The 12,021-nt window shown below is 42.6% G+C and overlaps 1 protein-coding gene across 10 annotated transcripts in view; it reads right to left on the reverse strand.

The window, feature by feature from the left end:
- LOC119654275 (potassium channel subfamily T member 2) overlaps window positions 1-12,021 on the reverse strand; it is a 766,604-nt gene that overhangs the window by 94,629 nt on the left and 659,954 nt on the right. For all 10 annotated transcript variants that reach the window (XM_038059612.1, XM_038059632.1, XM_038059605.1 and 7 more), the window contains one exon: window positions 6,116-6,325. In XM_038059612.1, the coding sequence (XP_037915540.1) occupies window positions 6,116-6,325 (210 nt within the window). The remainder of the gene's footprint in view (window positions 1-6,115; window positions 6,326-12,021) is intronic.

Genomic DNA, 12,021 nt, shown 5'->3' on the forward strand with positions numbered 1-12,021 from the left:
TATTGGAAGAGTGGTCTGTCAGATATGTGAATAGAGTTCAGGGTATAAACGGTTGTGTCACAATTGTGGAGAGCCAGGTCCTTTTGCAAAGGACTGCAATTGAAAGCCTCAGTGCCTATTTTGTGTCTTTATGCAACTAAATCTGAATTACTGCCAATTGGCCCAAGACCTCGTCTTCCAGAGCATGTTTAAAAGCGATGTCGAATCAACACTTTACGGAGGGTAGAATTAGAATCGTAATTCGGAGGACCTCACCTTTGTCAGTGATGCACTTCTCGTGGACCTGCATTATCAGACTTTTATCTACCAAACCTCTCAAAACAATAATATGCAGCCTACAAACAGAACAACGATGAGCTGGGTAACCAACAAATTTGATGCGGAAATGTTGGATGTACTTCTCGAAGACACTTTGTTATCCTAGGGCAGAGGAAACTGGCTTCAGTTCAAGAAGCTACACATTCAATATAAAAATGCCAGGAAAAAATTGCAAATAGCTTTCATAAAGAGCAAAACTGAGGATTACAAGCAGATGTGTGCCGGAACTGATTGAGATCCAGGGGGTAGCGCATATTGTCAGTGATGTCACTAAAAGGCAAGCGCCCCCCACTGATAACTTAAACCTGATAAACTTAATGACAGCAGAATATAGTGAACATTCTCTTTCCAGCAGATACGAGGAGGCTGTAAAGAAACTCATTGAAAGTAAGAGCCCAGGGCTGGATAGAATCCCAAATATCGCCTTGAAAGTGCGAGTCAGAACTGCACCAAGTATATTTGCCCAAGTTTTTAGGCCATGCCTTAGAGAAAGAGAATTCTCATACTCATTTCGAAGTCAGGTAAACCATTGGGTGGCCCTTCTTCATATAGACTGACATGTCTGGTCAATACCATTGCAAACTATTCGAACGAGTGTAATATAATAGATTGCTCCCAATTGCATTTGGTAAGGCAAGAACAACCGCCAACGTAATTAATATGGGGACTAGTCTGGAACGACGGGTGCGTTCAATTGCGCAGAATGGAAAAAAAAATCGCCAAGGTACTTGTCACCAGGCAGGATCCTGGGCAGAAAACTATATTGCAACTTGAATGGATTGAAAATATTCCCGACACCTGTGTGCCACAGGTTCTATCCTAGGTTTCTTGCTATGGCTAATTATATATGATGGAGTGCTAACAATACACCTACCCAACAGCGTAACAACCGTTGGCTTTGCGGATAATATCGGGATTGCAATAGTAGCAAAGCGCCTATAGGAGACCGAAATTTACGCAAATGAAGCGATATGGCAGATCAATTCTTGGTTAAACTAGTAAACTAGCCACACTGCAAAGAACTGTGTATTTGGGTATAACCGGTGCCACCAGCACTACATCCGGGGCAGCTCTAAAAGTATTCTTCAATTTGCCGCCCATGGATTTGTTTATTCCGAGCACTGCAATTAGAGTAGCTCATAGATGAATTCAATTAGATATATGGGGAAACAATGGACATGGAGACACAAAGCATTGGAAGAGTTAGAGAGAACTGAATCCAGTTTTGGTAATGGCGTCTGATTCTCGGAGCCCCAGATGTATCTGTTTGGCGGAAGATATGAAGTTATTTTAAAACGAAGAGAAAACAGGAACGACGCAAAAGAATTCGTGACAGGATACAGTGATGTCTTCTACATAGATGGCTCAAAAAACAGAACAAAATTGTGGAGCAGAATTCTATCCGTCAAATAAAAACCAGAAGTGGGTTCTTACTATGGGACAATATACAGCGGTTTTCAAGTTGAAATGCATGCGATCCTAAGGGCGGCAATCTGTAGCGATAAACAAGCTACATTGAGGGCTTTGAACAGTCCTTTAGTCAAGCAAAAATAGTTCAGGAATATAGAAACCGATTCAATATGGTGGAGCTACTCTGTATACGCGGTCATTGTGGTGTACACGGAAATGAAATCTAGCATGCTTCAGCAAAAGAGGGTTCAACTTCCCTTATACCCGGACCGAAACCCGCAATTGGGGTGTCAGAAGCATTGACTAATACTACTATCAAAAACTGGGAACAAGCTTCCCAATAATGACAGATGGTTGATGGCCTTAATGCTGCAAAATACATCGAACTTTTCCTATCAGAACCAAACAAACATCTTGCAAAATTTATCCTTTCGAAAAGCAGAAAACTTGCAGAAGTATTGTGGGCATTTTGAGCGGCCATAATTCACTAATTGGGCATATGTTCAGAATAGGACTTATCCAAGATGACACGTGTTCATCCTGTAATGAGTGCCCCGCCTATGGACGCATCAGATTTTTAGTGCTGATGTATTACAACTGCAGCGGTTGGCATCATATCCACTAACGGAAATTCTGCGATATATAAATGAACTCGAGAGATTCTGTTAGACAAGGGAATTGAGTGCAATGGATCAATGAGTGCCCAGAGGCTTTGCCTCTCTCGCACCTCGAACACACACACACGCAACCAGCGCCTTGGGAGTAATTATCGACAAAAGGCTTAGCTTCAAGAAACACATTGATTATGCAGCATCTAAAGTGCCTTCCATTGATGTAACGATCTCGAGAATTTTGGTAAACATAAGTGAGCCAAGAAAAAGCCAGTTTTATGCTACTGTATGGACAACTGCGCTGAAGAATAAATTAAACTGTAGGAAACAAGGAATGGCGTATTGGCTAAGTGCACTCGGGACATACTGTGTTTACCAAATTTCGTACTAGCGAACGAAGGCCGTCATCTCTATGATAAAACCTATACAACCGGTGAGTTTAGCGCATTTCGACGGCAGCTGGCAGACGAGAATCTGTCGTTGAATGGCAAAAGTGATGGGATGCGTCACAAACAAATCGTTAGACATACCGCATCATTTCAGACACTTGAAAATCGATTGATGAAGCCACGGGAAAATAAATTCTTGAGCGGACGTGAAGGTTATTGTGTACCTAAATCGATTTGGGCACGAGGATTCGTATACTGCCCAAGATGCGTTAATATGGCTGAAAATGTGAAGCTTGTTGTGTTTAATTGCTCCGGTCGTAGATAGGTGCTTATCACTTGAAAATATTGTGGAGTTCATGCTAGGGACAACCGAGGCTTGAAAATAAATCGGAAAAGCGTTAGATAATACTCACGAGCAGCTTAGGAAGGAAGAATTCCGAAGAAGAGAAGAAACGGAGGGAACAACAACGAGCCGCGATTAAGAACTGATCAAACCCCGCGACCTATAAGAGGGAAATGGATGCCGCAATAACCGCAGTCAATAGAGGACCTGGAGATGAAGCATCAACTAATGATCTTCACAACCATCTGAAGAACGTTATCATGGATACGGCCACAAATATACTTGGCCCCAGCCGCAAAAGGAGTCGGAACGGCTGGTTTGACGATGAATGTAAGCTAGCAACGGAACGGAAGAATGCCGCATACCGAGTAATGTTGCATTCTCAAAGAACGCGGGCACGCGCAGAGACTTATCACGAACTCCGTCGAGCGGAGAAGCGACTTCACAGACGGAAAAAGGAAGCCTGGGAGAACCAACAAGTCTGTGAACTAGAAAAGTACAGGGAGCAACCGCACCAGGCGCGGAAGTTTTACCAACAAGTCAGCAGGATGAAGCCTTATACACCTCGATGCTCATCCTGCCGAGACAAAGAGGGAAATCTGATTTCCGACAGAATGGGCATATTAGAGCGATGGGTTGAGTACTTTGATGAGCTACTGAACAACCAGAACATCGGCGAGTTGGAGGTCCCGCCAACTGAAGACGACGGACAAATACTGCCACCACCAAGTTTAGGAGAAACAGTCCGTGCAATTCATCGGCTAAAAAATCATAAGTCGCCAGGAGCCGATGGAATTACAGCCGAATTGGTTAAATATGGAGGCGACCAGTTACACCAAGTGGTTCATCAACTTGTGCTCAAGGTATGGGACAGCGAATCAATGCCTGACGATTGGCAGCGAGGCATAATCTGTCTCATACATAAAAAGGGAGATATCACACAGTGCAGCAATTATAGAGGTATCACGTTGCTGAGTACCATCTATAAGATATTCTCCACTATCTTGCTAGGCCGGATAGCCCCATACGCCCAGAACATCATTGGCCCATACCAAAGAGGCTTCACTCCAGGCAAATCAGCAACAGATCAGATTTTCTCTCTGCGGCAGGCGATGGAAAAACTGTTGGAATATGGACAACAGTTGCACCATCTGTTCATCGACTTTAAAGCCGCCTATGATAGCATAGCCAGGGTAAAACTGTACACGGCCATGAGAGAATTCGGTATCCCGACGAAATTAATAAGACTGACTAGGCTGACCCTGACCAATGTGCGAGGCCAGATAAAAGCAGCAGGATCACTCTCAAGACCATTCGACATCAACAACGGTCTACGACAAGGGGATGCGCTATCATGCGTCCTCTTTAACCTGGCCCTCGAGAAGGTGATCCGTGATGCTGAGGTGAATGCAAGAGGTACGATCCTCTTCAAGTCCACCCAACTACTGGCCTATGCTGACGATATCGACATCATGGGAAGAACCACCCGAGACGTTCAAACTGCCTTCATCCAGATCGAGCAGGCGGCGCGAGATCTTGGGCTGCACATCAATGAAGGCAAGACAAAATACATGGTGGCAACGTCAGCACCGAAGACGAATCAACCAACAACATCAAACCGCACTGGTCAAACACAAGCACGAACAAGAATAAGGATAGGGGAATACAACTTTGAGACCGTTGACAATTTCTCCTATCTAGGGTCGAAAATCACAACCGATAACAACTACGATGAGGAAATCCGCGCACGGTTGTTGTCAGCCAACAGAGCCTACTTCAGCTTACAAAGACTGTTCCGCTCGAAACGTCTCACCATAGGGTCAAAGCTCTTACTGTACAAGACTATGATCTTGCCAGTCCTCATGTATTCCTCGGAAACTTGGGTTCTTAGCAAGAAAAATTGCGAACTCTTGGCCGCGTTCGAGAGAAGAATCCTCCGAAGAATTTTTGGCCCCCTACATGAGGATGGACGATTCCGTAGCCTACACAATGACGAAATCTATGAGCGATACCATGACCGTACGGTTGTGGATAAAATCCGGCTCAATAGGTTACGGTGGGCGGGTCACTTAATCCGTATGGATGAAGATGATCCCACCCGGAAAGTCTATAAGGGCAATATCTATGGTAGGAAAAGAAGACGAGGCAGACCCTGCCTAAGATGGAGCGATGGCGTGGGCCAGGACGCCAGACAGCTTTTAGGGATATCGAATTGGTGGACCTCGGCGCAAAACCGGGATGTCTGGAGTTCCTTATTAAGGCAGGCCTAGACCGGATACCGGTTGTTGCGCCGTTGATGATGATGATGAAACCCCGCGACACAATGCTTTAGAACAGTCCCGCGGGAAGGAGAAGGAGGTGATTTTAATATAACTGCATGGCAGGAGGCAGTAGTAGATTTCGAACGTTTCCACCTTCCAATGATGGAAAAAAATAAGACAGACGAACAGACATACATTGGATCGATTCTAATTATACCTAATTGTTTTAGATTTCAACTGAAGAAGAATCCGTAGACTGCTAAGAAGTTCAAGTTTGTAAAATTTGAGTACTTTCGTTCAGGGGATGTTAATTTAACGATGCATACCCGTCGTTCCTACATAGTTTTAATGCCACTGGGTCTCAGCAGTTTCTAAAATCTGCGCTTTTAAATAGATTCTATGTAAGGAACCTGGTAATAATTTTCCAGCCTTTTCGCAGTTACTTGCAATTCCTTCACATGTGGCCCGACAAGGACTACCCTTGATAACTCCCTCAGTAATCTATTCTGGAAGAGGACAAAACAATTCAGTTCTATCGTTACAAGTAAACTAATTTTATGACTATTTGGGAATTCGCAGAGATTACAATTTGTTCTTTGTTGTTCATCCCTCTCTTCAAAGCGCAGATGAAGGATACTTGCATGGCTTTAAAGAAGAAGTGAATATTACGAGGTAACCACGAGGCCATGATGAGCTTTCAAATTAACACAATTTATATGAGCACTTTGTTCCGAGAAATTAAATTCAAATTGCACTAAGCATGTTACCCACCCTTCGACTTACCTCTTCGCTGATTCAAAATGTCAGGACTAAGGAGATTAGGATTGCTTTGTTGTGGCACATCCAAGTGGTTCCCCGTTGTCACGGTGGAATGTGCTGTTGTCGTTATTGTTGTTGCCGGTGTCGTGGGGGTTGCTGCCACCACCGTTGTTGCTGTTTCCTTTATGTTCGTTTTCGATTCAGACACCACCACTGAAGTTGCATGTTCTGTAGCTGTAGTGAAGATGGATATGCTTTAATGAATGGTTATACACAGTTTTTTTCTTAACATTGTTAATTGTCCTAGAAATGTCACTAAATAAGATACATCCACCTAAATACATGCGTTCTTCAAACAACAGATCTATCCAAACTCGAGACGGAAGAGCAGGCTCCATACGCACACATAAACAACAAAACCGAAATCAAGGAAAAAATCAGGAGAATGGTAAGCTTCGAGCTGTTCACTGAAATACGAAAACACATTCCAGAGCAATGGTAAACGACGGAACAGTTATGTTGATTCAGGCATAATGGTAGGCGGGTTATTGGAACTGAAAAGCATCCGGGATTGAAAGGACGACGCTGCGAGAGAGCAAATGACGCGTATGCGGGGTTAATGTCTTTTTGTAGCTTCCCTTCGAATGATAAGACAGAATGGTGTTAATGGTTTTTCTGGTTTAGGTGTGAAAACGATCTGAAATATTCTGTACCGGCAAAACGAATGGGCGCCTCCGAGGTTATCAGGCACTCAACGACGGTGATGTGTATATTTACGCTTGTAAAAAGTTCGAAATGTTTGAATAATTGATTATTGGATGCTTCAGAGTTTTTGGGTGTACTTTAGGAACACTTAAAGTTTTATTAAATTTCAGGCTTTAAATGAATATTTTGCGACTCCGGAAGGCTCTCAAGCATTGTTGAATGCCAATTTATTTTACTGAAAGTCACACAAAAATAATTTACTACATAAAAACCGTGATGTTTTGAGTAGGTCCTTTTGAAGATTCAACAACCTTTGCAATTAAGTTGAATTCAGATTAAAAAATTTATAGATATTTAGATATTTATAAGTTGATCTAAATATGCATCTTCAAAACTTGTCTTCTCATGTATCAGAATAAAGAATTCATTTACTGTTCTTGCTGTAATTACTTAAAAGGATGGCAAAAGACTTTTCTAATGATATAATTTGGAATAATGGAAATTAAAGTCGAAGAGAAAGTTATCTGCTCTAGTTTTAGGATGAGATATTTACTTAGCAGGCGGCTTATCTGGGGTTCAACGATGCTTTTTGCAAGAGTAGGCGACCCGTTACTATGCATCTGCAAGGCCTCAGGATGCAAAGTGGCAAACGCAAACTACAAGGTACATTTTGATGATCAAACGGGAGTTGAACTTTCAATCAGTCAATTCGGCTTCAATGTTGAAAATAAATTCCACATACAGCAGCAATGATATAACTGAAGAGTTGAGTAGTTTACCGAAATGAAAATGTCCCTTCGTGAGAACACCAACTAACCCTTATTAAGCAATGTCTCTAAATATTTTAGAAATTTGAGTTCGAACTCAGTTTTCCTATATATTCAACTATGAAGCAATACCACATTTGGTGAAGGAACCCGCTTTGAATGGATCAGCTGGGTGCTTACTGTCACCAGTGACGGTAAGAAATTTTGGTCAATCCATTCTGCTTGAAGCAGTTTGAAGCAGAACTTCAAAAAATTTTGTGAGATATCAAAGTTTGCTTCTTTCGTAGTAAGTGTTTAAAAATACTCTCGGAGAATTTTCTACTTTCGAAGAAGGCCACCGGAAACCTGTAGATTTCAAAAACCGATTACTAGCGGGACGTCGATGCGTTTCGACGAGCTCTCGCTAACAATCTCTAATAATAATAATCGTTGGCGCAACAATCCATATTGGATCAGGGCCTTGAAGTGCGTTAGAGCACTTCATTCAAGACCGTAACGGTACATACAGTACACTGTAGGAGGCAATGTGGTCAGCATTGCGCTCGCCCGAGATTATTAACCTTGATTTGACTCAGGTACTCATTCACAGCTGAGTCGACTGGTATCCGACGTCAAACGACGATACAAATCTCACTGCCATCAGTGAGATTCGAACCGCGACCTTCCGTACGACAGCCTTGCGCACTCAGCTATCCGGACACAACAATCTCTGGCTGTCGAAAAAGGTTTACGAGTGGTTTCTGAAATATGCACGTGCTCCTCTTCAACGGTATTTCCGGCCCTAGAATGTTTACTATATATAACTCACGCGAAAATTCCAGCGATATAAGGTAAACATTTGAATTGAGATGATCGAACTCTGAAGAATACTCCTCTCCCTCTTGCGGCATTGTGCTTTTCTACTCTGGAAGTAGTAATAGACGCGAGTACAGTGTCAGAGTGTTGTTGGCGATTTCATCAAAGCGTGCTCTTTTGCCTTGGGAGCCGGTTTTTGACAGAATTTCAACTGAAAAAATCAGATACAGGTTGAGGAGCATCACAATTACTCTGTGCTACGCACGAGGGGAAGGGCGTTTTCTATAAGCAACTACAAGCAGTTTAAGAGAGGATTCGTAAAGATAACATTCGGCTGATGATGGGAGATCTGTATGTCAAAGTGGACACTAGCAATACCTAAGTTGGATTGACTACTTATCAATATCTAACTAGTTGGACCATATCGCCTTCAGTAGGGTTGTCTTTTGAATGTTAGTAACAAAATGCGTGCTGATGTCAGCCACGGGAAGAACCATCACCTGATGGCCGCTTCACTACAATTACATATTAATAACAAGTCTGCTCCTAAGGGAGCAGAGCGCCGGGCCCTCATATTCAACACGGGTCGTCTTCGCGATCCGACTATCCTCCAGCAGTCGAAAAATTTTCTTGCTACGCAAATGACATAAATAATAAACAATCCAGTCCAAAAAAATTATGGACACTGAACTATTATCAAAAGTGTATTTGTCCCCGGTGCAGATGAAGTTGCAATCGGTTGTGTCACAAAAGGAGCTTACTAGGCCGGGCTGGCTGCGGAAACAGGCCGGTAATTGTAAGAAACTGAGAGCTATGTTAATGAGTCCGAGTAGGGTTAATGGTCTTTGGTTAGGGTCTTTTTCGATGAGAGATCCTTCAGATCGAGAGCTTGTGTCCTGATCTCAAAATTGTTAGTGGTAACCAAGCTGAGAAAATTCTGCTCCCAGGACCTTATGGCGGTCAACCTGCAATGTCAGGTTAGTGGCAAGAGGAGAAACGTCATAATTACCTCTACTTGCTTAGAATACGATTCTTTGTGTTCTCTGCCAAACAAACGGATCTGGAAGTGTATGTAGAATCAAGTGGCCTTGAACTCTTAATAAGTTGTGATGTGAACACTACGCATATTTGTTGGGGCACTCGTAAATGAAACCCTAGAGCTCTTCTCTATTTCTCGAGCCCAAAGCGGTAAAAAGATTCGATGGTGGAATTGAGAAATGCAAAGACTCTTGAAATTAACCAGAGGGCTTCTGAATCTTGCTTGCAAAAGACTGGTTTAACCCTCGAAACACACAACGTGAATACAAGAGATGTTCGAAGCGAGACTCTTTAGAACATACTGTCAGGAACTGGAAAGAGAAAGGGAGACTTCCAGACTGTGCAAAGCCCTTTAAAAGGTTGAGTCAGCCAAGTTGAAACTTTCACTAACTCCACAGTTGGGTCTATACAGGTTTTTTTGGAAGTACACCATTCGACAGAACAGGAATCAGAAGTGTTACAAGGAAAATTGGAATACTGCGAGAGCGGTTGTCAAAAATGAAAAGGTAAGAGCTGCTATACAATCCTTTAAACACTTCAAAGTACTTGGCATGGATAACATCTACCCAGCGATGCTACTGGAGGGTATAGAGCACTTAGAGCAACCTCTAAAAAATATTTTTCGAGGATATTGTGCTCTGGGCTACGTGCCTGGGAACGATGACAATTAAAATCCAAAGAACTTGAGACAAATCAGCTTAACATAATTTTCTCTGAAATGTGAAGAGATTAGTTGAGCGTCATGTTCGTGAGAAAGCAATCAGGCTGCATCCACTAAATGAAAGCCAACACACTTACCAGTGTGGAAAACCTTGCGACCCGAGGACGCAACACTGAAAGGCGAGTACGTAATGGGGGTGTTCGTGAACATTGAAGGGGCATTTGACTGTGCGCTCTTCCAAAAGTTCTGAGATGCTGTCAAAGAGCATGTTGCTAATTAAAATTTAATTAAGTGCATCTAAGCCATGCAGAGGTTGCTGTGTGCTGAAGTGAAGGTTGATCGCTACCTAACAACGGAAGCGACGAAAGGCTGCCTCCAAGTAGGTGTTCTATCGCGACTTCTGTGGGGTATGTTGATCGACTCATTACTGTGCGAGCTGCAAAATCTCCAAATACACGCTCAAGCTTATGCGGATGACATAGCTGTGCTAGTTGTGCACTGCAATGAGATCAGCTCATAGACTAATTCGAATAGATTATGAGGAAACAATGGACGTTGGCGACGTAGAGCATTGGAAGAGTTATTGGGAGAACTGAGTACATTTTTCGCAATGCCTTCTGATTCTTGGATCCCCATACATTTGTTTGGTAGAAGATATAAAATTATCTTGAAACGAAGAGCAAATTGGGACGAACTAGAAGAATGCGTGTCAGAAGATATTTATGTCTTCTACACCGATGACTCAAAAACAGAAGAAGGTTTTTTGATACCTCCCAGAGAGGGAAGAAGAGGATGGTGGCCATGATTCTGAAAGAGGATCCTTATTTTGAGTTCGACAGTGGGAGGAGCACCTGGGTATTCCCCGCTGTTGTAAAGTTAACCGCTAATACAATCAAGCTTGGCAAAAAGTAGACTGGTTTTTGCTCTGGATCTTTCCGTACTGACCACATCAACATGCTTTGGATCATTTTCCAATGTAATTCAGGTCGAGGCAGATTCCTGCTCACGTGTTGTCGGTTGTTGGTAGGAGGAAATGGCAGTGAATAGGTCAAGCATTAGGGAAGGGCAAGCTCCTTGGCTGGCAGTTTAAATACATTTTAGGAAACCGTCCAGGATGCGCTTAGGGGTAGATGATGCGCTACGCCTCGGTTAGGGCTAATTGGCAACCATATATAATATAACGCATCACAGACTGTGAATTTGATATTAAAATGGAACAGCAATTCACTCAAATGCAAGTTGTACCTTGCTGCACATACAATGACAATAAAAATTATTTTTATTCGAAAAGTTTCCATGGCTTGGGTAGCAAACCAGCAACGATCGCGCTTTGGGTTGGTTGGTGCACTGTATCCAGTGAAGGGCTAATTGGCAACCATGCAAGTTAGAACGTTAACCTTACAAGTGTCCTCAACGGCAGTTTAGTTAGGATTTTGGGCGCGGAATATCTTCACCCATTCATCCTTTCCCACTTGTTAACGAGCTAAGACTAAGTTGCTAGCACTCTTGGCTGGGGTAGTGTATGGAACTTCATCACGCTCTGTTGATTCCTTGTATTCGTTACATTTGTCATAACTTCAACGATGGGGATTTTAATCACATGAAGTACAAATACCATATCATTATTAAGGATGAAATAGTCTTGACTTTCTTTTTCTTTCCTCTGCTGCATAAGATCTGTGCAAACGTAGCGGTGCCCTGCCTCTATAATCGCAAAGCATAGCTTTATATGTATACTTCTTGGATCATCCCCCCCCCCCTTGCCACATTGTCAAAATAGAAATAGTTGGATGTATTGCCTCGCCTCTCAAAGGGTTTACAGGAACATATTAAATAAAGAGGCTTAAATTTTCAGCTCTCTGACTTTTCAACTACTTATAATTTTTACGGAAATTAGGTCAGTTATCCTTTAAGGGTTTCCATAAATTAAATTTTAATATGTGAATGAGTCCACAAAAATTCCG

Source organism: Hermetia illucens, chromosome 1 (genome assembly GCF_905115235.1).
Source record: "Hermetia illucens chromosome 1, iHerIll2.2.curated.20191125, whole genome shotgun sequence".
Lineage (NCBI taxonomy): Eukaryota > Metazoa > Arthropoda > Insecta > Diptera > Stratiomyidae > Hermetia > Hermetia illucens.